Source organism: Erigeron canadensis, chromosome 1 (genome assembly GCF_010389155.1).
Source record: "Erigeron canadensis isolate Cc75 chromosome 1, C_canadensis_v1, whole genome shotgun sequence".
NCBI classification, from domain to species: Eukaryota; Viridiplantae; Streptophyta; class Magnoliopsida; order Asterales; family Asteraceae; genus Erigeron; species Erigeron canadensis.
The window spans coordinates 43,734,658-43,757,512 of record NC_057761.1 but is presented as its reverse complement, the minus strand read 5'-3'; the positions used below and the strand labels follow the sequence as shown (position 1 = coordinate 43,757,512).

At 34.3% G+C, this 22,855-nt stretch overlaps 1 protein-coding gene, 1 long non-coding RNA gene and 2 pseudogenes across 2 annotated transcripts; all 4 read left to right on the top strand.

Annotated features, from left to right (window-relative positions):
* The first annotated feature begins 606 nt into the window (after positions 1-606).
* LOC122593067 lies at positions 607-3,432 on the top strand (annotated as a pseudogene).
* A 1,499-nt stretch (positions 3,433-4,931) lies between these two features.
* Positions 4,932-6,188, top strand: LOC122585946. The gene is made up of 3 exons (XR_006321828.1): positions 4,932-5,081; positions 5,365-5,671; positions 5,782-6,188. It is a non-coding gene; the product is annotated as an uncharacterized LOC122585946 (long non-coding RNA).
* A 5,139-nt stretch (positions 6,189-11,327) lies between these two features.
* Positions 11,328-16,859, top strand: LOC122605091. The gene is made up of 13 exons (XM_043777970.1): positions 11,328-11,493; positions 12,550-12,647; positions 12,798-13,205; positions 13,317-13,374; positions 13,542-13,681; positions 13,762-14,061; positions 14,135-14,458; positions 15,072-15,218; positions 15,317-15,544; positions 15,651-15,714; positions 15,816-15,955; positions 16,087-16,395; positions 16,498-16,859. The coding sequence occupies exons 2-13, from the start codon at positions 12,570-12,572 to the stop codon at positions 16,714-16,716; spliced, it is 2,415 nt and encodes an 804-aa protein (XP_043633905.1). The 5' UTR covers positions 11,328-11,493; positions 12,550-12,569; the 3' UTR covers positions 16,717-16,859.
* Positions 16,860-21,960: 5,101 nt separating this feature from the next.
* LOC122586741 lies at positions 21,961-22,855 on the top strand (annotated as a pseudogene).

The window sequence follows — 22,855 nt, the reverse complement described above, 5'->3', positions numbered from 1 at the left end:
TTTTGGAAAAATTGACTTGGGCATTGTATGCATTAAAATTACATATTTTCAACTGTCTGTTTGATTGTTTTGATTTTAGCATAAAGGAGGTGGATATGGTAATTCCCTTACCCTAACCACTCTTATCATTTTTTGGTGGGTGTGGTAAATTATCTGCCCTCACTCTCTTTTTTCTAACTATAATACTAATATCCCCTTGGAAAAATGGGACAACTCATAAGAGTTGATGGCTTCGAGGCATCTCCACCAATTAATACCTTTAGGAGTGAATAGTTGTGAGCGGCTTCTCTACCTGAAAGTTGCAAAGTTTGGCTCCGTTTCAAGGTGGCGGTGGTGTACCCGCGCGGTGAGTGGGCACCTACATTAACCTCCCTAATATGTTAATGTGACTTTTTTGACCCATTTGGAACAACACAAAACCACAAGCTGCTCATTCATTGTAAATTATGGCTAAATGATGACCATTTTAAATATTTCTGGCGAGTGTTGATGATGCTAACTATGTTACATTTTTATTGGTTTTTTTTTAAGGATTTTGATGCATTAGGTGTTGAATAAGGGTGTTAATAATACTAGCTTGTGACAGGTTGTAAAAAAGAAGTGTACATGGAAAAAGTATATGAAGAGTTGGATGATGCAAAAGCTGAAATCGAAAAGCTTAGATTAGAGTGTCGTGCGAAAGCTGATCTATGTGACGACTTAAAGAGATCACATGCAGACCAAGTCAAAAAAATCCAAGAACTAAATCAGAAACTCGTGAAACAAGATCAGGAAGTAGAAGCAAAGGCTGCTGAAGTTTTTGATACAAAGCAGTCACTTGAAGAGCTCGAGTGTAGACATAAAGAGATGGAGAGTGTCGTTAAGAGTCTCACTTCAACTAATAGTAAGCTTCGGGCTGATTTTGATTCAAAGCTTCAGGAGAGTGAAGAGGAGAAACAAAGGCTTCTTTCTTCATTAGAGGTGGCCAATGTAAAGATGTCGGATTTAAAGCAACAAAATCGTGCTTTTATGGACAGGATTGAGGTTTTGAAAAAAGGGATTGTGTCAGTTTTACAAAAGAGGGGATATTTTGGGAAAGCTGGAGGAAGAAAAAGTGAAGCTCGAGGAGCAGCTAAATGGAAGAATGAACAACTTCAACACTTAGATGCCCATAAAAAGCTTAGAGATAATCTAAAGGCAAAGGAAAAGGACTGGGATATGGAGAAGTGTACATTTGTTGATCACATATCCGCAATGGAAACAAAGTTAGGCTCTCAGTCTAAAGTTTCTGAAGGTTATAGAAGACGATTAGAGACGTGTAGTGAAGCTCTGGCTTGTGAAGAGAATCGAAGGAAGGGCTTAGATATCCAGCTTTTGGAGCTTGAGGAAATGAAGTCAAGACTTGTCATGTTAACCAATGAGAAAGAGTATGCTTGTAAGGAAATGGAATGTAAGATTGTCAAGTTGGGGGAAGAAAATCAAGAATTGGTTTCCTCTCTCAAAGAATCTCAGATTCGAGAAGCAAGTAATTCTTCTTCAATCATAAAGCTTCAAGAGCATATTAAGTCCTTGGATCATAATCATAATGTAAGAGAAGCTGAATGGAGTTCTCGATTTGAAAAATTGGCTGCAGATTTTAACTCTTGCAAGCTCGACTTAGCTAGTAAAGAGGTCCGTTTGAAGGATACAATGAAGGAATTGGACGCTTGTAACTCTCAGGTGTTACAGCTAAGAACAGAGATCAAATCTTTGGAGCAGATACTTAATATAAAAGAATCCGAATGGAGCTCTCAGTTGGAGAAATTGATTGAGGATTTGATTACTTGTAGATTCGAGTTGGAAAGTAAAGATGCCCGTTTGAATGAGTTAATGACAGAATCGGATGATTATAACTCCCAGGTGTTACAGCTAACAAAAGAGAAAGAGGAGTCTGCACTCATGATGAAGGCAATGAAATCTGCAGCGGATGTTGATTTGAATTCATGCAGACTCGAGTTACAAAGTAAAGAGGCCCGTTTGGAGGAGGTCACAAGAGAATTAAATGACTATAATTCTCAGGTGTTACAACTAACAAAGGAAAAAGAAGAGTCTGCAGTCATGATGGTGGCAATGAGATCTACACTTATGGAAGCCAGATCAAATAATGATAAAGAGAAGCTTTTGGTGCATAAAGAGATTGAGAGTCACAAAAAGAAACTGCTGCAAACAGAAAGTGAGCTGATGCATGTATGCAATTTATTAGAAAATGAACAGGCACGTTTGAAGCAGATCTCAACAGAATTGAATGATTGTAACTCTCAGGTGTTGCAATTAACGATGGAGAAAGAGGAGTCTGCAATTATGATGTTGGCATTGAAATCTACACTTACGGAGGCCAGATCAAATATTGATGAAGATAAGCTTTTGTTGCATAAAGAACTTGACAGTCATAAAAAGCAACTGCTGCAAACAAAGAGTGAGCTGGAGAATGCATGTGATTTGTTAGATAAAGCCAATGAAGAACTAGGTCATAGTTATTGTGAAGTAAATGAAGTTAAATTTGAATTACAAATATGGAAATCAGTTGCTGAAAAGCTAGAAGTCCATTTGGAAACCAGCCGACAAATGAGGAGGGACATAGAAGCTTCTCTCTTGGCTCAAGTGGCCACGGAAGTGAACCTAAAAGAAGAAAACAGCAGTCTTGTTTGTACTGTGAAAGAAAGGGAGAAAACGATTACTGATCTTGAAGAAAAGATTAAAGAAGTCAAGCAAAATACGCATTTGCAATTGGCTAAAATGAATGGTGATGAAAAAGATTGTGTGACACAAGAACGGGAAGCTGCAATTCTTGCACAGTTAGAATACGCGAAAATCGATGAGCATGAAAAGCAGAGTATAAATGAGGTTGTAGAAGAGAAAGATCAGGGAATCGTTAACCTCCGGGAAATTATGAGTTCTCTGGAAAAAGGACTGGATCATAGAATTGAAGTCCAACCGTGGCTCTCAAGGAGATTGAAGTCCAAGAGAGAAGTTTTATGGGCATAGAATTGGAAAAAGATTAGGAAAGCAAGTTGAGTTTGTGAAGAAATGTTACTTAAGTGTCGAGAACTTGTCATCAGAAAACGAAAACTTGATGGATATTATTGGTGGTGCGTCGGAATGGATAAATAAATTATCAAGGGAGGACTGGCAAGTGATGGGAACTTTGAGGAATATAATGTTGTACAAGAACTCGAAGCTGCATTTTTTGCTCAGTTAGGATAAGGGAGAATCCATGAGTATGAAAAGCAGAGTCTAAATCAGTTTGTAGAAGAGAAAGATCAAAGAATTGTTAACCTCTCAGAAATTATGAGTTCTCTGAAAAAGCTGGATCACTCAACCGCTTCTTTTTCTTCTCATCTACAAATATGCTCATTTTGCAAACCAGGATGGAGCTCTTAATGCACGAGAGCTCGATGACTTATTTCTACTGCACCAGAGAGGTACTGTAATTTGTTTGAATCGACATGGTTCGACCATTAATATTTGTCTCGCGATTAAGCTTTTAATTTGATATATACATTTCACTCCTTGGAATGTAGCTCCATATGCTAATGTGGCAGAGAATGATGCTTTGGGAGGATTATCACTTGATGGATTTTTGGCTGAGGTAAACTTATATATTTTTGTTACTATGATTTGTTAGAGTAATTTTTCTATCACAAGTTTCTTTATTTGTTATCATCGTCAAATATCAAAATTGTGCATACTATTTATGTACCCTGAAAGAATATATGTGATACTCTTGGTAGACTAAATACCTAAGCACTATAAAGCCGTCATACCCGAAAAAGGATACTAACTTTCATTAATGTACAAGTACACTTAAAATTTCATAAAGCAAAATAACCTAAAAAATATGTTTGTAATTGTATAAGATATTAACATGATCTTTTTTAAACTCAAGCTACTGTTAGACTTTTTTCTTCATTAGTTTGTGCCTTCATTGGACTTCTTTTTTAGTTATCACTGTGACGATATCCTTATCTTGGCTCATTCTTACAGGGAACAAGGAAAAACTTGATTTTGCAAGAGATTCCTGAAGATACTATTGAAAAGTTGTTTATTCATAAGTATGCTTTGGCATCCTGTGACATAGCAGTAATTGTTCATGATTGGTAGCGGGAAAATAGTAACCAAATGGACCCAAATTATTAAGTCTGTCTAACTCAATCTTTTCAGAATTTTATGTAACAAATTACTGTTTGTAGAGGTGACAAAATGGCCTGGCTGGGTTATTAGGGGGTGGATCCTAAATAAAATGAACCAGAATTATGTTTCTTGATGTAAATGATAGCTAGAGTGACGGCAACCATACAATAGATATGTTTTTTTTAACATGCAAGGTTTTGTGCTTTCAAAAATATACTTTGGGCTAGTTTCAACCCGTTTGACCTGTTTTTATAAAGTTACTTTATACTTGTTCTATCAGTTAGGCATAGGACGTTCAAGCAATGTCTATGCTATGTAGTGGACTAATTTTCTTTAAAATATGGTAGCTTCAAATTTGTTCTTTAACATTTGTCCTTCTAGCTGCTTGTTTTCATCTTGAATTTTCTTCTGCCATGTAGTTCAAACGAGGCTTGATGGTTAAGAGCAACAGAATTGCTTGTTCATGTTGCTAGTCACGGGGAGTCGACGGGGTTTGAGGTTCCCTGTTTCATTGTTGCTGCAAAAAATGACCTCCAACCATACCCAACTGCAATACACTATTCAACTAAGGGTATACATATTTTTAGTTATTAGATTATACTCAAACATATTTTTATATTTTGATGAAACAATATGTTCTATGTGGCACCATAAAAAGCATATTATCACTACTAGTCCATGGCATTATATCTTCTTTTACATTATAAGTGACAAACTGTTGATAGTTTAAATATTTATTTTTGTAGCTGAGTCAAGATATGGGAATAGAGGCTCCTATACCTATTAGTACGAAGTAGGATTCGTCAATAACAAATATAGGAAAATTGTAAGGGTAGCAGAACACTGTCATTTGAGCATTCCCGAAGCAAAAGCTGGCAAGACTCGTAAATTGTATCACAGGCTTCTTAACCGTTCTCTAATGGTTTTCTCAGGTAATATTCACCTTCCACCTGTCCGGTTTTTGAAATAATAAATATGTATGTTATGGTTACAAAAGCCATATTATTACGAAATACAACTCAATTTTTGTCACTTGGGAGTTGTATGCATTAAAAATACATGTTTCTCAACTTTCTGTCTGTTGATCGTTTTGATTTTAGCATAAGGGAGGTGGATGTGGTAATTCCTTTACCCTCACCACTCATCAAATAATAAGATGCTACCTAAGGTTTACCTTCACCCCACCATTCTTATATTTTTTTTTGATGGATGTAGTAAATTATCAACGCTTGGAAAAATGGGATAACTCATAAGAGTTGATGGCTTCGAGGCATCTCCACCAATTAATACTATTAGGAGTGAATAGTTGTAAGCGGTTTCCCTTCCTGAAAGTTAAAAAGTTTGGCTCGGTTTCAAGTGGTGGCGGTGGTGTACCCGTGGGTATGATGAACCCATCCTGTACCTCTAGCCGCACCCAAATCCACCTCTCTAATATGTTAATGTGACCTTTTTGACCCGTTTGGAACAACACAAAACCACACGCTGCTCATTCATTGGAAATTGTGGCTTAATTATGACCGTTGTAAGTTTTTCTGGTCAGTGCTAATTTTTTTTCTTTTTGTTTGTTTTTGTAAGGAGTTTGATGTTTTTATGTGTTCAATAAGAGTGTTAATGATGCTTAGCTTGTAACAGGTTGTAAAAAAACGTGTACATGGAATTGAAAGTATATGAAGAGTTGGATGCTGAAATTGAAAAGCTCAGATTAGAGTGTCGTGCGAAAGCTCATCTATGTGACAACTTAAAGAGATCACATGCAGACCAAGTCAAAAGAATCCAAGAACTAAATCAGAAACTCGAGGTATTTTCGCTTTTTATCTCTAAAGTGAAAATTACAAAAGAACTCTTAGAAGTTGGCATATTTAGCAATTTTCGCCTCTGGTGCTATGGCGTAATTTGTTGTTAACAATCTTGCGGGTTTCACGTGAGCGGAAGAAAGTCTTTCAACATTTTTTGCAAGTTTTAATTGCAGTTTCGTCCCTCAAGTTTTCACTTTTCATTTTCAAATAAAATATTAATCCTTTTATGCCTTTTTTAACACTTTTTTTTTCTTATTTTTTTATATAATATATTTTTTAAAATTAACCCAATGTAATTTGTATCATTTATGAAATTAGTTTTATAAGTAAAAAAAAAACTTTTTTTATGATATTTGATTTTTTATAGTTTATTTTTAATCTATATTGTTGAACTTATGATATTAGCAGATAACACAAACAGTCAATTTTTTAAAACTTTTTTTTCAAAAGTTATCTTCTACGAGTAAATCATAAGATAACACTTTTTAGATTTCAATTGTCGTCCCTCAAGTTTTCAATTTTTCGCTTTTCATCCTTGAATAGAAAAACAATCCTTATGTCTTTTTTAAGTCACTTTCTATAAAAAAATTTTTAATTTTTTGATAATTTGTTTTAAAAATAACCTATGTAATTTTTTTAAAAAAATCAATCCTTTTATGTCCTTTTTAAAACACTTTTTTTATAACTTGGGGGATGAAAATCGCAAAACTTGACAACTTGAGGGATGAAAATTGCAATTTACACTTGCGAAAAATATCGAAAAACTTTCTTGCCTTCACCCGAAACGCACGCAAGGGGATTAACGACAAATTGTTAACGTCATTTGCGCTGGAAACGGAAGTTGCTAAAGTCGCCAACTTCAATGGTTTTTTTGTTTAATTTTTTCACTTCGGGGATGAAAAGTGGAATTTGTACCTACTTTAGGAATGAAAAGTGTGATTTTTTTTATTGTAAGAGAACGGTACCCACGCGTTGTGGCGGCCGTCGAGTTAGTGGCGATGAAATGGTGGAGTGATAGGTTATAGAGTGTAATTGGTTATAGAGTGTGATTGGTCATAGGAGGTGATATGTCATAGAGTGTGATAGCCAAATGCCTTAGCCGTCCGTCCTCGGATTTAACAATTCGTCAAAAGTATATCGAATGACATCTCTAATGAAAGAGCATGAAATTTTAAGAACACCCATATAATTTTTTATAATTTATCGATGTACGGTTTTTGAGATAAAATGTTTTGAATGAATTGGAAGAATAAATGATTTATGGAGAATAGAGAAAAAAATTGATTGGTTGAGATTTTGAAGAGAGAGAAAGGGTAATATTGTTATTTTAGGTAGATATAGAATTGATAGGGGGACATTTTGGTAAATTAAATGTTGAAACTTAAAATTTAGACAGAGTTTTTTTACTTTATAATATAGTATAAATAAACGAGATATGTCAACGAGACATTGTCCCAAAAGGCATTTTGTTTGTTATATGCGATATCGGAAGTTGGAGTTCTGTATTTTTTCAATATTTTCATAATAAGTTTAAATTTATTTAACCACCTGAATAAAAATAGAGTTGCTTCTATATGGACGTTTTTGCATGATATCTAGACGAGCTATATAATCTTAACACCACCCTCACACACAAAAAGTATTTCCTTATACTATGACCATGCTCCTAGGCCAACCTTGGTGTCTGTTCTTGCACACTTCTGGTCAAGAAACAACATTTCACGTGACTGTAAATCGTAACATAACTTTATTGTATTTTTACTAATGGTTCAAGCAGAGTAGGCAATTTCAGTACTTTTGAACAGTTTATTTCAACTATATATTTTATCTTTAACGGGTCAGATGAATTAATATTTATATAAAACGGAGATATGCCTATTAACTGTGGCAGCAACAAGTGTATTACAACAACTGTTGGATGATCCAAGCAAAACCGGGCTGTTTCATTCATGTCTACTACCATCAAGCATAGAATTATGTGCAAGTCTTCTTTAATTAGAAGTTAAAGGCCAAACTTGTTAATGTATACTATTATCAAACATCTTAAAAAACGTTAATATTGGTTTCAAATGTACCTTCATAAGGGTCGACGACATCAACAAATCCTCTGCACGATGCATTGACTAAAGCGTTAACTGCATAGGTTTAATGAGCTCGGATGCCATTAAGGTCTTAGCCGGCCTGGTTAATGCAAGACCAGATCATAGAATAATTACGGTTACTAAAATTTTCGCAAAAAGTTGTTCAAATAGTTTGAAGTTATTTGGAAAAATAAACACTGTACATGCTTGTAAAATAACACTTTCTAAATCTAAATATATTTATTAAAACTACAAATCTTTTTAACAAAATAAAAATCATTTTCAAATAATTAACATTTGTTTCCAAAATATTTACATTTTGACCAATTACATGGTTTGAAAACCAAGCCAGTCGGTTGGAACGCGATGTGATTTATAATAGATTCACACCCAATTTCATATATTTGTAAAATATTAAAATAAAGAACAGTTTTTCCGGGCCGACCGCGATTGAACGTTGAACCGTTCGCAAAACATGTTCGATATCCGATCCGAATCTGAAATTGAACAAAATCCCATATGAAGTCTAATTTAAAAAATTCGGCCCAAACTCCTATATAAAGTCCATGAAAAGAGTTCGGCCCAAATAAACCAGCCGAGGCTGCCGACTGCCGAGCAAACTTTTTAACAAGTTAAAATCAAATAAATAAATTTAAGAAAAAAGGGAATGGCAAAAAAGGTAAGCCGGGGAGTCGAATCGAACTCACTACTTGCAAGTGGTTAGCGGGTTTAAGTAAGAGTCAATGATAAATCTATCTGGTGCATCTTGTGTTTAATGTAATCATTAAAATAAGGGAATTGATACTAATCCCAGAGCTTATTTATTTTTTGTTTTATTTTAATTAATAGTAGATTCTTATCCGATAAATCACCTATTCACGTTTTCAAAGTAAGTCAAATGAATTCTTTTTTTTAGGTAGCCAAATGAAAACAGATCTTTTTATATAATTTACAAAGAAAGACCCATTTTTTTTCCGATCATTTTCTATTTATGAAGTAATTCCCCATTTATTTCAAACTCCTTTGAACAAGACTATATCATCTTCATGAACCATTTTCACATTAAAAAACAACAATTCTCAATTTCTAAGGTAAAGGTGCCGTCCATTTTGCAGTGTTCATTAATATACATTATGATATATCATAGAAGAATATATGTTTACAAAGCAAATAATTATACCCTTATTAAAATCTAATAAATAATTCATGTTCTAGTAATAATCATGGTCATTCACTGAAAACCATGCTAAATAATTTCTTTGTTCGGATATATTGGTTTTAGTTGATCACAGTGAACAACAAATATAATACGTTTTTTCTTTGTAAATATTGAATTGAGTGTATAAAAAATCTTTTGAAACAAAATGGGTGTTGCTTTGTAAACAAATATAAAATGATCTGTTTTCATTTGGCTAAAAAAAAGGAATTCATTTGACTTACTTTGAAAACGTCAATACATGATTTATCGGATAAGAATCTACTATTAATTAAAATAAAATAAAAATTAAAAAAGCTCTTGGAGGCAACCTTAAGGCTGTTAACATCAATTCCCAAATCAATGTCTATTCTAGATTATATTATAACCAGTTAAATATGGTAAGATAAGATTTTATTTTATAAAATCACTACAAGAAAATGTCAAATGTTAAGCCAATACCATAAAAACTATCTTTTAGACCAATATATAGATTGATTGACTATCATATCACTTTGAATATATGATGTCAACTCCAAATGAATAAAATTATGACCATTTGTGCTATAGTACTATATATATATTATGTATATAAAAACCTTGTGATCCATAAACTATGTTGATATGATAAATCTATGACTCACCAACTTTATGTTGACGTTTTAGCATGTATTTCTCATGTAACTAGTGTTATGGAATTTCATGGAGCGGAGTATGAATCTCAAGTATTCAAGAGTCGTGTACTAGATAATAAATAAGAACTCTTATGTATTTCCTAGCTACTTTATTGTAAGGTTATATCTTGTGACGTTGGTATTCATGAATAAAAACAACACGTTTAGTGGTCATTCTTTTGTACAATTTGTGTTATGATCCTTTGTAGTCATAACTCGCCAAAATGATTTGGCGGGGTGTGACAATACTGCAATGTACAATTGTTCGTGCGTGAAAACCGCGTTTTGTAGATAGAAACCAATTTACATAACATTGTAAAAAAAATATTTTAGTTATTTGTTTTTTATTAATTAATTAAAATTATGTAAAAAACTGAATGATGACATCAGCGAGAGTCAATTTGATGAAATTTGAACGATAAGATTGGTTAATAATTTGATGAAATTGAGCAATAAGATTGGTTAATAAGTCATTAGTTCAACTGTCTTTTAGTGTATATATATAGAAAATATATAGATAGATTAAAACTAAAACTAAAATAGTACAATTACTATTAATATATTTACATTAAATTTAATTTGTTTAGATAAATATTAGTTATTATTCTTATCGGATATATATTAGCTATTAATATTTATTATTATGCTAAAATTATTGAGTAAAAAGTGTAAATTTGTGATGGAAAACAAAAAAATGTAAATTAAAGTCAAAATTGAAAACAAAAGTCAACGAAATCGAGAACTGTGATTAGTCGATAAGTTATTAGAGCAATTGTATTTTATTATAATAAAAGATACTGTACAAAAATGACAACTAATCAAAAATTTAAGTTGTCAAACTCTTATAAGACCATTCGTAACTGTTCACTCTTTCACCTACACTTTTTCATGCCAACTCAGCATCACCTTCTCATTTCTTTCACTTTCCCCTTTTTCCCTTAACCATTCACCTATCATTTAGTCTCCACTTTTATTTTATACCTCACAATGTAGCCAATCAAAATAGAACAAAATGACACAAATAATTAGATAAATTAAATTGGACCACATTTATCCTTTCACCTAGGCTAAACTATTCAACTATCTTAGATAAATTAAATTGCACCACATCTATCCTTTCACCTAGGCTAAACCATTCACGTACCACCTATGTGCTTTAACAATTCACCCATCTATTAATTCATTTCACTTGTAGTATTCACCTTTCTTTAAAAATGGTCTAGACTCAAAAGGCCAACTAAGAAAAATATTATGCTCTCTTAGTCAGAGAAGATATATGAGAAGAATCCGACTCATATTTATTCAATAAAAATAATTTTTAATTATTTATATGGCATAAAAAAAAATTAAATCTAAAAATAAAAATAAAATATAAATTACTCAAAATATAATCCCTTTTGACTATTTGACATAAAAAAGATTAATGTGACAGCGTTATGTTCGTTGCGGCTTGTTTTTCAATTCACCGGAAAAACTACACCAAAACACCCTTCTTCCATTTTACATAAGTAGACCACCATCCCTTAAAAAATAATCATCATTCCCAATTCTGTTGCAGCGAGACGGTTGGAAGTGTGGTTGTTGATTCTTTCGTTCAGGTAAAACTGTAAAACAATCTTTTGATATTTATATTTTATTTTGATATATATAATTAGGAGGCTTGTATTTATGTACCTTAATTTTATTTTTCTTTGTTTTCTGGTCGGTCCTACATTTGTCAAGTTTACTGTCATCGTGTTCTTTCTGATGTTGATATATAATAAGAGAAAAATGAGTATGTGTCATACGAATTTTTTAATACTTATTGTATAATTAATGGGAAAATGATACGTACTGCAGACTTTACCTAAGCTTAGGTACTGTTACATTAAAAAAAGTTACATATTAAACCTTTGAATTTAATAAACATACATAACCCCCTGAAATTTACATAAACTCCCCCTGAATTTTACATAATCACCCCCTGCTTTACCTAAGATAGGTATTGCATGCTTTACCTAACCTTTCCCCATAATTAATAACTAGAAAGTAAGTAAGTAACTCCCAATGCAATACAGCCTTACCCCTACCAAAGGTAGAGAGGCTGCTTCCAGGTTCTACCAAAGGTAGAAAAGGACCTCCAGCCATGAGGATCGAACCCATAACCTCTATTTCTAGAGGCAAGGGCTCCAACCACTGATCTAACCCAGCTGGTCTTTGTATAATTAATAAATGATTGAGCTGTATAATTAATAAATGATTGAGCTTTTATGGATTAAAAAGTTAATTTGTGAGTGGTTTCGTACCCAAACTTGGTATCTAACAACCACCTATTCTCATTCCCATTCCTCATATAGTAATGTTATATTTTCTTACAAAATTCGGTTTGTCTAAGTTCGGGAGGTCTGGGCATCCCTCTCGTCGAATAGATCCCCAATATAAACCCCACCCTATCACCCAGAAATCTGGGAAAACTCGAACTTGAGACCTCATGTGAGAAAACCGGCCTCATTGCCACTAGTCATTTTGGTGATGGTTCCATTCCTCTAGTGGTTTGGTTAACGCTTAAACAACATACTCATACTTGTTGTATCATATATCTGTTATTTTCTTCTATATACAAAAAACATATTACTAAATAAAGAAGATCATTTACATATATTTATGCTTCTCAGGAGGTTGTTTGTCTTTTGGCATGGAAATGGAGATGGACATTAATGACATTGATATGGATGAAGAAGTCACCGATCCTACGAAGATAAAGATTTTGAAGGTAGTAAACTTGTTTCTTTTCGTCCCTTTATGTCACTTATTTTTCTTAAAGTATCAATTTTCTCTTAGTTATCCCTTGTATATTACCTTATGATTGTTCAGAAGACAAACCTGTTAATAATCGAGACTCTTTTGTTATAACATTTTGCAGCAAATTAAGTCCCTGCATGGTCTACAGCATCGTCATCCTCGAGGGATCTTCACCGCCCCCTTTTCTTGTCATGTGATTGAAAGTAAAATCAGGGATGGAACAATGCTTATAATGGGCCATCCTATCATGAAAGCTACAGTCTCTCCATCTTTGATCCCGATTAAAACATTTTCTGAGTCTGAAAAGTCAAACTTTAAGAAGATTTTTGAAAAGTCTTCACGTTCTGGTATGCATCCAATGCCAGATGTCTCAGTGGATCGTTTTAAGGTTGCTGATATAAACAGTAGCCCAGTTGCAACACTTGATGATGAAGTTGTTTTGAGAAGGTATGAAAACTTCAAGAAGTTTGATTTTGCCGTGGACCATTCGGATCATCTTTTTTCAGCATACCCTTCTGTATATCAGCAGGTAAGGGTTCTCTCAACGGATTTTTCACTTTGTCTTAATAATTGTACTTGTAATGATAATGAAAAAGTTTTCTAGTTGTTACCTTTTCATGCTTCAATTTACAATTTTCAGCCAAACTGGCTTAAGAGGATCAAGCAAGATCGTAAAATTCTGGAGGAACACTTGCCTGGTATGCACAGCCTATGTTAATAGATATAGTAATGAATAGATGTTGTCATTTTTTTCTATCTTTTTTTTTCCCTCTTCTTTATTGCCTGTCTATGCATCTGGTTTAATATTAAATAGTAATCGACAGTCGCGGCCATATGCAAATATAATTTCTTTTATTTGGTACAGATACCATATTTGTAAGGGCTTATGAATCGAGGATGGATCTTTTGAGAGCTGTAATAATCGGACTAGAGGGAACTCCTTATCAAGATGGTCTCTTTGTCTTTGATCTGTTGATTCCAGAGTGTTATCCTAATGGTCCACCTGTATGTCATATTCCTCCTCTTATGTATTATCTCACAGATTGTAATTATTTATTAAATGACCGATTGATGTTTTGTTTCAGCTTGTGCGCTATCACTCTTGTGGTATTAATCCAGTTATTAATAACTTTGCTGATGTTGACTGGAGTGTTTTCAAGATGTCTGGCAGTAAAGAAACGTTATGGGGGCCTAGCATGAATGTTCTCCACCTTCTGGTCTTCATACAGCATCTGATTTTGCACTCAAAGCCTTACTATAACAAATTCATATATGCACATTATAAAAACTCTGTGTTCGGAGAATGGTCAGCCTTATTATACAATGAGAATACCATTATTAAATCACTCAAAACTATGGTGAATACCATGTACAACCCACCCAAGGTAAGATTTTTGCCCTTAGTTCATGCTTGTTTGGTATAGTTTACTAATTAGATGATTGGATGAATGGGTGCAGAACTTTGAGGATTTGGTAGTTGGGCATTTTCGCAAGAGTGTATGTGACATCCTGATGGCATGTGAAGCATATATGGAAGGTCTGCTAGTTGGGTGTCTTGTCACTGATTACTCTGAGCCCTGCTCAGTCAAGTTCAAGAATGATGTGGCTTCATGCATCAAGCCCCTTATAGACGCATTTAAGAAAATCGGAGCGAATGAGGCTCAAGAATTCCATTATCTTATAGAGGCTTCTAAGAATATCAGACCAAAAGAATCTCAAGGATTCCATCATCTTGTTAACCTTAAGAAGGCCATCCATGTCACAGTGAACAAAAAGAGGAAAGTATAAGTTCCTTTTTTTCCCTTCCACAATTAGATATCGATGTATCTTTGTACTTGTCTATGTTTCTGATTTTGTTCTATGCTAGGCATGCAAATCAATCTCTTCTGAACCTTTTAAATTAGATGAATTTATTCTCAGCCTTTTCATACTAGGATGCCTGATTGTGAGTGGTTGAATATTGAAAGTGTTGCTTGCTGTCACCTAGATGCACATTTGCGACTCACTGCCTCTTTTACAATGTGGTGGCAGACTCAGCCACACATGACAGGGTTAAACAGAGTCGTCCATAGGGTATAATTAATGCGTGCAAGTTGTTATACTTGACCCAATCTGTTCTGGGACACTTTGACCATCTATGCAACCTTGTGTAATCGTCCTTTTCACGAGTTCTACTTGTTATGATTCAACAATGGCTCAGCAACTACACCATGAGTCTCTTTGCTGCATTTAATGAGCTCTAATTATTATGGTCCATCCAAATAGTGTCACGAACTTACATTAAGTGGCGCTTCAAAGATCATGTCTAAGTAGAAAAATGTTTGAGTGTGATGCTTCTCTTTTCAGGGAGAAGGAATTTGTTATCAGTGTGTAACCTAGACTCTTCTTTGGTTAGATGTTGCAGGACATAAAAAACTGTGAGTTTCTGCCATGGAATATCTTTGCCCGCAGGGATGGTGTGGTGACTAAGGTTCTAATCAAGTGTCCAACGTGGGTCGAAAAAGGGCAACCTTTGTATGTCTATGATGTAGTGAGACCAGAGGTTAAAATTCAAACCTTCTCTAGCATTCTCTCTTTCATTTATTCTAAAGTATAGCTTGTAACCTGTGTTTTTGGTTGTCCTGTTCAATGGTCCGCTAGAACTTGGTGTTTCTAGAAGTATCAGCTTTTGAAAAGATTGCGGACGCAAACCATATTTTTTCCATGAAAAATTTGTTAGTGGACCCGGATGATACTGAAACTTCAAGAAGTTTGGAGAGGCCCCATCGTGAAGATGTAAATAAATGGTATTATAACTTCAAGAAGTTTGAGTTTGTATCGGACCACATGAATCATTTTTTTTCAGCACACAACTGTGCTATGAACCAAGTAAGTGTGTGAGTCTTCATCTAGTATGAGTAATAATAATAATGACAAAATTAGAATAATATTGTTATAACCTATCCACATATCATACGAGTATAATATGTTACAGCCGCCAAGCGACTGGGCCAACAAGATACGTGAGGAGTGGAGGATTCTCGAGGAAAGCTTGCCAGGTATGCCGGTTCATTAGATGTTATGCATAGATTCTAACATTGGGGATATATATTAACAACATTGGTGATAAATGCAAACGAGTTTCTTTTATTTGGTACAGATACTATACTTGTCAGGGTTTATAAATCGAGGATGGATCTCTTAAGAGCTGTTATTATTGGACGAGAAGGGACTCCTTATTATGGCGGTCTCTTCTTTTTTGATTTGTGTTTCCCAAGCAACTATCCCGATAGTCCACCTGTATGTCATCCTTGTCATGTTCTTTTATATGTGCATCACATGCGCTCACGCGCGCACACTTACACACACACGTACATATTTGCCAGTTAGCTCAAACTTATATAGTTATAAAAATTGATTTTTTTTTTCAGCTCGTGCACTATCACTCTGGTGGTCTTGATATCAATCCAAACCTGTCCAAGTGTGGTAAGGTTCGACTGAGCCTTCCGAAAACAAGCGGCGGCCAGGAGACTATTTGGGTGTCTGGCACTTCGACTATGCTCCAACTTCTGACATCCATACAGACCCGGATCTTAAATGCAGAACCTTTATTTAATGATCTTAAATATGCAATTATGAGTGGCTCTAATTATGGACAAATCTTATCGTTACGATACAACGAGAATATAATTATAAAATCACTTAAAACAATGGTGCATATTATGAACAAACCACCCCAGGTAAACTTGAAATTGTCTAAGATTATGTTTTTGGATTTCCTTCCTAATATTTGTTGTATGTGTATCTAATACTCGTATGATTTTGTTGGATGATGCATGCAGAACTTTGGGGAATTTATTCCTGGGCATTTTTTCAAACATGCACCTGATATCCGAAGGATGATATTCTACAAGAACAAGTACTCAGTCATGTACAAGAGAGATTTAATTCTCATTTTCCAGTCTCTTATGGATGCCTTATGGAAGATGGGGGCACTTAAAAGTCAGTTCCAGTTTCCGGAAGGAACGAAGTTGTCAGAAGTATTTCGTTTTTTAATTTGAGCTATTGGTCGTCATTGGTGAAAAATGTCACAATTTTACTGCTACATTTCACCTTGGATGGACAGATATTTAAAAGTGTAGGTAGTTTATTGTAATCAGGCAATATTTTAAATAAATAAAAGTAAATAAGTTAACATTTGCAAGTCGTCTTGTTATGGGTGGTATATTTGCAATTTTCCCTAATTAAAATAAATAACATCTTTCTTAAGTTGGGTATACTTCCTAAATAAAGATAATACAGTAACAATTTTCTTTAGTTGGTATATTTCCTAAATAAAAGATAGAGTAAATTACATTTTTCGTCCCTGAAGTTGACACGTTTTTCACTTTTGATCCCTAAACTTTAAAAATTACAATTTTGACCCTAAAGTTGGCTAAGTTTTTCAATAATCGTCCTTTGGCCTTATGGCGTTAAAAAATGACCGTTAACGTACGCACGTGCTAGACATGTGAGGGCACTAATGTCATTTCACCTTACACCGAGGGACGAAAAGTGAAAAAATAGCTACTTGAAGGACGAAAAGTGAAAAAATAGCTACTTGAAGGACAAAAAGTGAAAAAATAGCTACTTGAGGGACGGAAAATGAAAATCATACATATAAATTTATTCTTCCATTCATTCTTTTCCGATCATCTTTTCCGACTAGACATTTATTTTCCCTTTACCCCCAAGCCTCTCCAATCACCACCACCTAATAACCACCAACAACAGCCTCGCTACCAGCCACCGCCGTCTGTAACCAACACCAGCCACCGCTGTCTACATTCACCACCAACCAACTGCCGCCACCTAGAATCACCGCCATCCACCGTCTTCCTTTCAATTAAAATCAAAATTTAGAAAAGAAAAAAAAAAGATGACTGACATGTTTGAACTATAATTTGTTTGATTGGTTGTGTTTTGAATGTCATGAATTTGAGTAAATGATTTTGTTTGTGGTATAGATTTGGATTCAAAGTCGGAAAATTCCATCGGTAAAAATGATCGGAGAAGATGATCGGAAAAGAAAGAATGGAAGAATAAGTTTATTTGTGTGATTTTCATTTTTCGTCCCTCAAGTCTATTTTTTCACTTTTCGTCCCTCAAGTAACTATTTTTTCACTTTTCGTCCCTCGGTGTAAGGTGAAATGACATTAGTGCCCTTACGTGTCTAGCACGTGCGTACGTTAACGGCTATTTTTTGACGCCGTAAGGCCAAAGGACGATTATTGAAAAAATTGGCCAACTTTAGGGTCAAAATTGTAATTTTTAAAGTTTAAGGATCAAAATTAAAAAACGAGCCAACTTTAGGGACGAAAAGCGTAATTTACTCTAAAAGATAACAACGTTACCAGAATTAGGAATTAAATGATTTTCAAAGATATCATGTGTGTTAGACGTTTTCTTTTTTAAAAAATGTTAAATGAAGCCCTTAGGCTTTACTTAACGTGAATAAAAAAAAGTTGTACGTTTTTATATCAGAAACTCACCCCCTACATTTTATGATAAATGTACAACTATATAATGCATTTTAACAAAAGCCTTTAAGGTTTCGTTTAACAAAATATTTTTTTTCAAGTTTACATTACAAGTATGTTTGACAGCAAGCTTTTAGGAGCTTCAAGCTTTTAGCTTTTGACAAAAAACTCATATTCAATAAAAACTTTGTTTGGTTAGTAAGGCTTCAGGCTTTGTTTGGTTAGCAAGCTTTTAGGAACTTAAGCGTTATAAATTTTACTTAATTTAATGATGCATCTTTTATTTTTTTTTCCAATTACATGTTTCACATCTTTTTTCCTTACTTATCCCTTAATATAGTGTATTATTTCTAATTATTGAATACAAAAATGAAACCTTACATAGTTTTATTAAAAAGAAAAATCAAAAAATAAATTATACCACTTCCATTGTTGCGTTTGCCAATTATATTCTTACACCATATATATACATATTGGTTCGGTTCGATTTTCACGGCTTTTTCTTTACTCAAGCTGTACCCGGACCAACTAACACGGTTTTCTCAAACCTTAAACCGTCAGACTAAACTTTAACAAGTTGATCCATCCAAACCAAATCAGATTCCCCAGTCTGGTCTGACAGGTTTAATGGTTCAATAAACACCCCTAAAAGTAACTACATATTACATTTATTTATTGAAAAAAATATTATTTTCAATTAGTTTTTTATTTCTCCATTTGTTTTTTTTAATGGTTCAATTAGTTTAATGGTTCTTATAAATGATTACTCTTTCCAAATTTTTCAAAATAAAACTCGAGAAACCCAAACTACATCTCTTTTTCATTTATTAATTTAAATTTTTTACTTAATACGCTCGTTGCAAGAGTTAACTGAACAACAAACCGAATCTTTTTGTGAAAAAAGTGCTTATATGAACCGTACGAGTACGTCCTTTGTCGCCCCCCCCCCACCGCGTTTACGGCTCTATACCCGGATGGTGAACTCTTCCAAGTCTGTAACGAAGCTCATATGGTTCAATGTAGATATAATATCGTTAATAAAACTATTTATAACATACATCAATAAACCACTAAAATAACTACATAACCTCATTAATTTACATACACTAATAATAATTATACCGACACCACCCATTTCCGCCAACACCACCATCACCGTCATCAATACCTATTGCCGCAAATTGTATGGACACATGTGTAGTACTATTATACTAAGATAAGATATGCGGCTTGGTAACATTTTTGACTCTACTCATCATCACCCAGCAAAAATAATACACTAGCAATAAAAAGAAAAAGGCTTTTGTAATTCTTGTGCTATTTTATTTGATTTTATTCACGTGTGAGCAATTCCACAATAGCAATAGCAAAAGGAATCCTAATTTTCCGTATTCACTCCACCGTCATCAATATATATAATCAAAATCAGAAATTAATTCAAATTACTTGCTTTCCCCCCAATTCTAACAAACTTCTCTCTCTCTCTCTCTCTCACACACACACACATTACTTCTCTCTCAGACACACACTTTTCATCATCTTCTTCTTGTTCTTCTTGTTGTTTGAAAGAAAGTATCATGGATGAAATAGATGAAAATGCAGAAAATGTGATGAATGGGCATCATGAAGATGAAGTAGCGGCCGGAGAGGGCAACGGTGATCATTTGGATGTGGAAGGCGATAATCATAACGGTGAGCAGTTGATGAATCAGAATGGAGCTGAATTAGTGGATGTTGTGAATAATTTTTTTGATGATGGTATGGATGGGCATCTTTTGCTTGGTGATCATTTTATTGATCAAGGGATAAATAATAATGGGCATCTTGAACCAGTACTTGTTGTGGAAGGCTGGGATTTTGAGCAGGTCTATGATGAATGGCTTCAACAACATAACGGGTTGGTCAATGGTGTTGGGGTTAACGGAAATAATGGGTTGTTTAATGAAGTAGCCGCCGGAGAGGGCAACCAGAATAACGGTGGCGGTGATCATTTGGGTGGGCAAGGCAATAATCATCATAATGGTGGGCAGTTGATGAATGAGGATGAACATGTATTATTCGATCTTTTGAATAATTTTTTTGGTGATTTGGATCAAGGGATGAATAATGACCCATTTGCTGTGGAAGGCTGCAGGGAATTTGAGCAGCTTCAACAACATAACGGGAATAATGGTGTTGGGGTTAACGGCGGTGGTGATCATTTGGATGGGCAAGGCGATGGGATGAATCAGAATGAAGCAGCTTTATTGGAAATTGAGAATTTTTTGCTTGCTGATATTGATCAAGGGATGGCTGGGCATCCTGACCCACTGATTGCTGAACAAGTTTTCAATGAATGGTTTCAACAACTTAATGGGAATGATGGTAACGGAAATGCAAATGTGCAAGTTAATGGTTTGACAAATAATGTTCAAGTGAATGGTGGCGTTAATGGGATCATGAATGCAGCTAACGGGAATGCGGCTAACGCATGCAGGTGTCAATGAGAATGGGAATGCTCCTTTGGATTTTGAGGTGTTAAATGATGAGGAAATTTAACAGCTTCTCGAGTTTCTTGCTCAATGATGGTCTTTTTGGCATTCAAGGACAGGGCTTGAGTAAATTTGATATTTCTGTAAATTTGTGATTTTGGTACAAACTACAAAGTATATGGTAGAAAAAAATAGAGTAAACTTGACAATAGTTAAGTCAATTACATTAGTATTGGTGAACTACTAATGGGGGATTATTTGAATGGATAATTCATTTACAGTAGCCATAGTTATTAGTGAACTACTAATGATAAACAAGAAAACCTTTGCCAGCAGCAATCGTACAAACTTATCACATTTGATTTTAAACAACAATTAGCTATATATGCCAGGATTATATACTAGCTCTTCGATCCATTTTACCCAAGGGATTGATGACTTACTTAAGAATCATAATAATCCAAAGTTTGACGCTTGTCACAGAAGCTATATATTGTTCCGAAAAATATAGCAATATATATATAATTTTTACGTTAGTAGATGGGGTCTGAATCACTTTGAAGTTGACCTTGACATCCATCGTTTTAGTTACATACCAAGAAATGGATTAGAAGCATTTTGTGATCTTCTTAAAAACGGGATATTGAACTTAGGTCCACAACTTAGGTACAATGAGTAGTAACTGACTTCTGTTTCATTTCTTATTTGGTCACTATATGTTTTGATGGACTACTTTCTGTTTGTTCATAAATAAGGTAATTTAAGTGTATGTTAATAATCTAAAAATTGTAGGCTCAGAAGCAAGAAGAGTTACCAGAGACGGTGCCATGGTGCCTTCAATGAAACAAGATCGACTTTTTCCGTCATGGTCGATTAAACAAGATTGACTTTGTCAATCAATTAAACCAAACCAAACCAAAATCAGTTTTGGGTAACAACAACATTGTAATTGATTTTAAGTCCAATTCTATGTTAAGGCACAAATGTTAGTATGTATGGTGTTTTCATTTTTGTATGTTAAAGCACAATTGTATTTGTTAGTAGGTATGGTGTTTTCGTTTTTGTATGTGAACTTTGACCTTGTTTATCTTCACTTTAATGATATTCAGCTGTTGTGTTAAAAGATAGCCAATTTTGTTCTTCAGCATGATGAAAAAGAGCCGAACCACATTGCACATGATTGGTTTGGTTCGGTTCTTTTTACAGCCAAAGACGTAGCACTTCTATCCATAGTCAAGACCATTAAACATTAAAATGTACTGATACTTGGGTTTGTTATAACTTTACAGTATAGGATATGTTAATATAGATACAATGATGGACTCAGATGGATGGTTGAGAACAGGTGATCTTTGCTACTTTGACAATGAAGGCTTCTTATTTGTTGTGGATCGGCTAAAAGAACTGATCAAATATAAAGGTTATCAGGTATGCTTTTAATTTCTATAGCTGAAAGGAAAAATCAGGTTGGGTAATGGAGTAATGGGTCAGAATGGGTAACGTTTGGTACAGGTCGGGTCAGGCACCCCTAAATGCTGCTTTTCCAAGATTATTTTACTTAGAACTTTTTATAAACAATTGTGTCATATATGATTATTTTACTTACTGTATTATTGTTAAATCACTCTCTTTTTAGCTAAAATATGGACTTTACCTGTTTTACCCATTCAAAGTAAAACATAACCCCATTTGACTATTCATAGTGATATGGCTTGAACTGCAACAATTACAATGAAACATGTTGATGACCTTTCTAAGCAGTTTAAGCTGCATGTAATGTAGGTACCACCAGTTGAATTGGAACACATTCTACATCCACAATTTCACATCCTGACATTATTAAAGCAGCAGTGATTCCGTAATCATTTAACCACTTAATCTAATGATGTGTGTGATTTTGCAGGTATCCAGATGAAATTGCTGGGCAAGTACCCATGGGGTTGGTTGTTAGAAGAAAGGGAGCACCATTGATGAAACACAAGTGAAGGATTTTGAGGCAAAACAGGTACTTTGTTTCTTCATATGCTTCTTTTTGTTGAATTAAATCTTGAATAAGCTTATAATGGCAAAGAAGCTCAAACTAGGTTGCACCATAGAAGAAACTAAGAAAAGTATGTTTTGTTGACTGTATCCCAAAGAAAGCTCCCGGAAAGGTACTGAGAAAGGATTTGATCAAACTGGCTCTTTCAGGTGTATCTTCTAAGCTATAG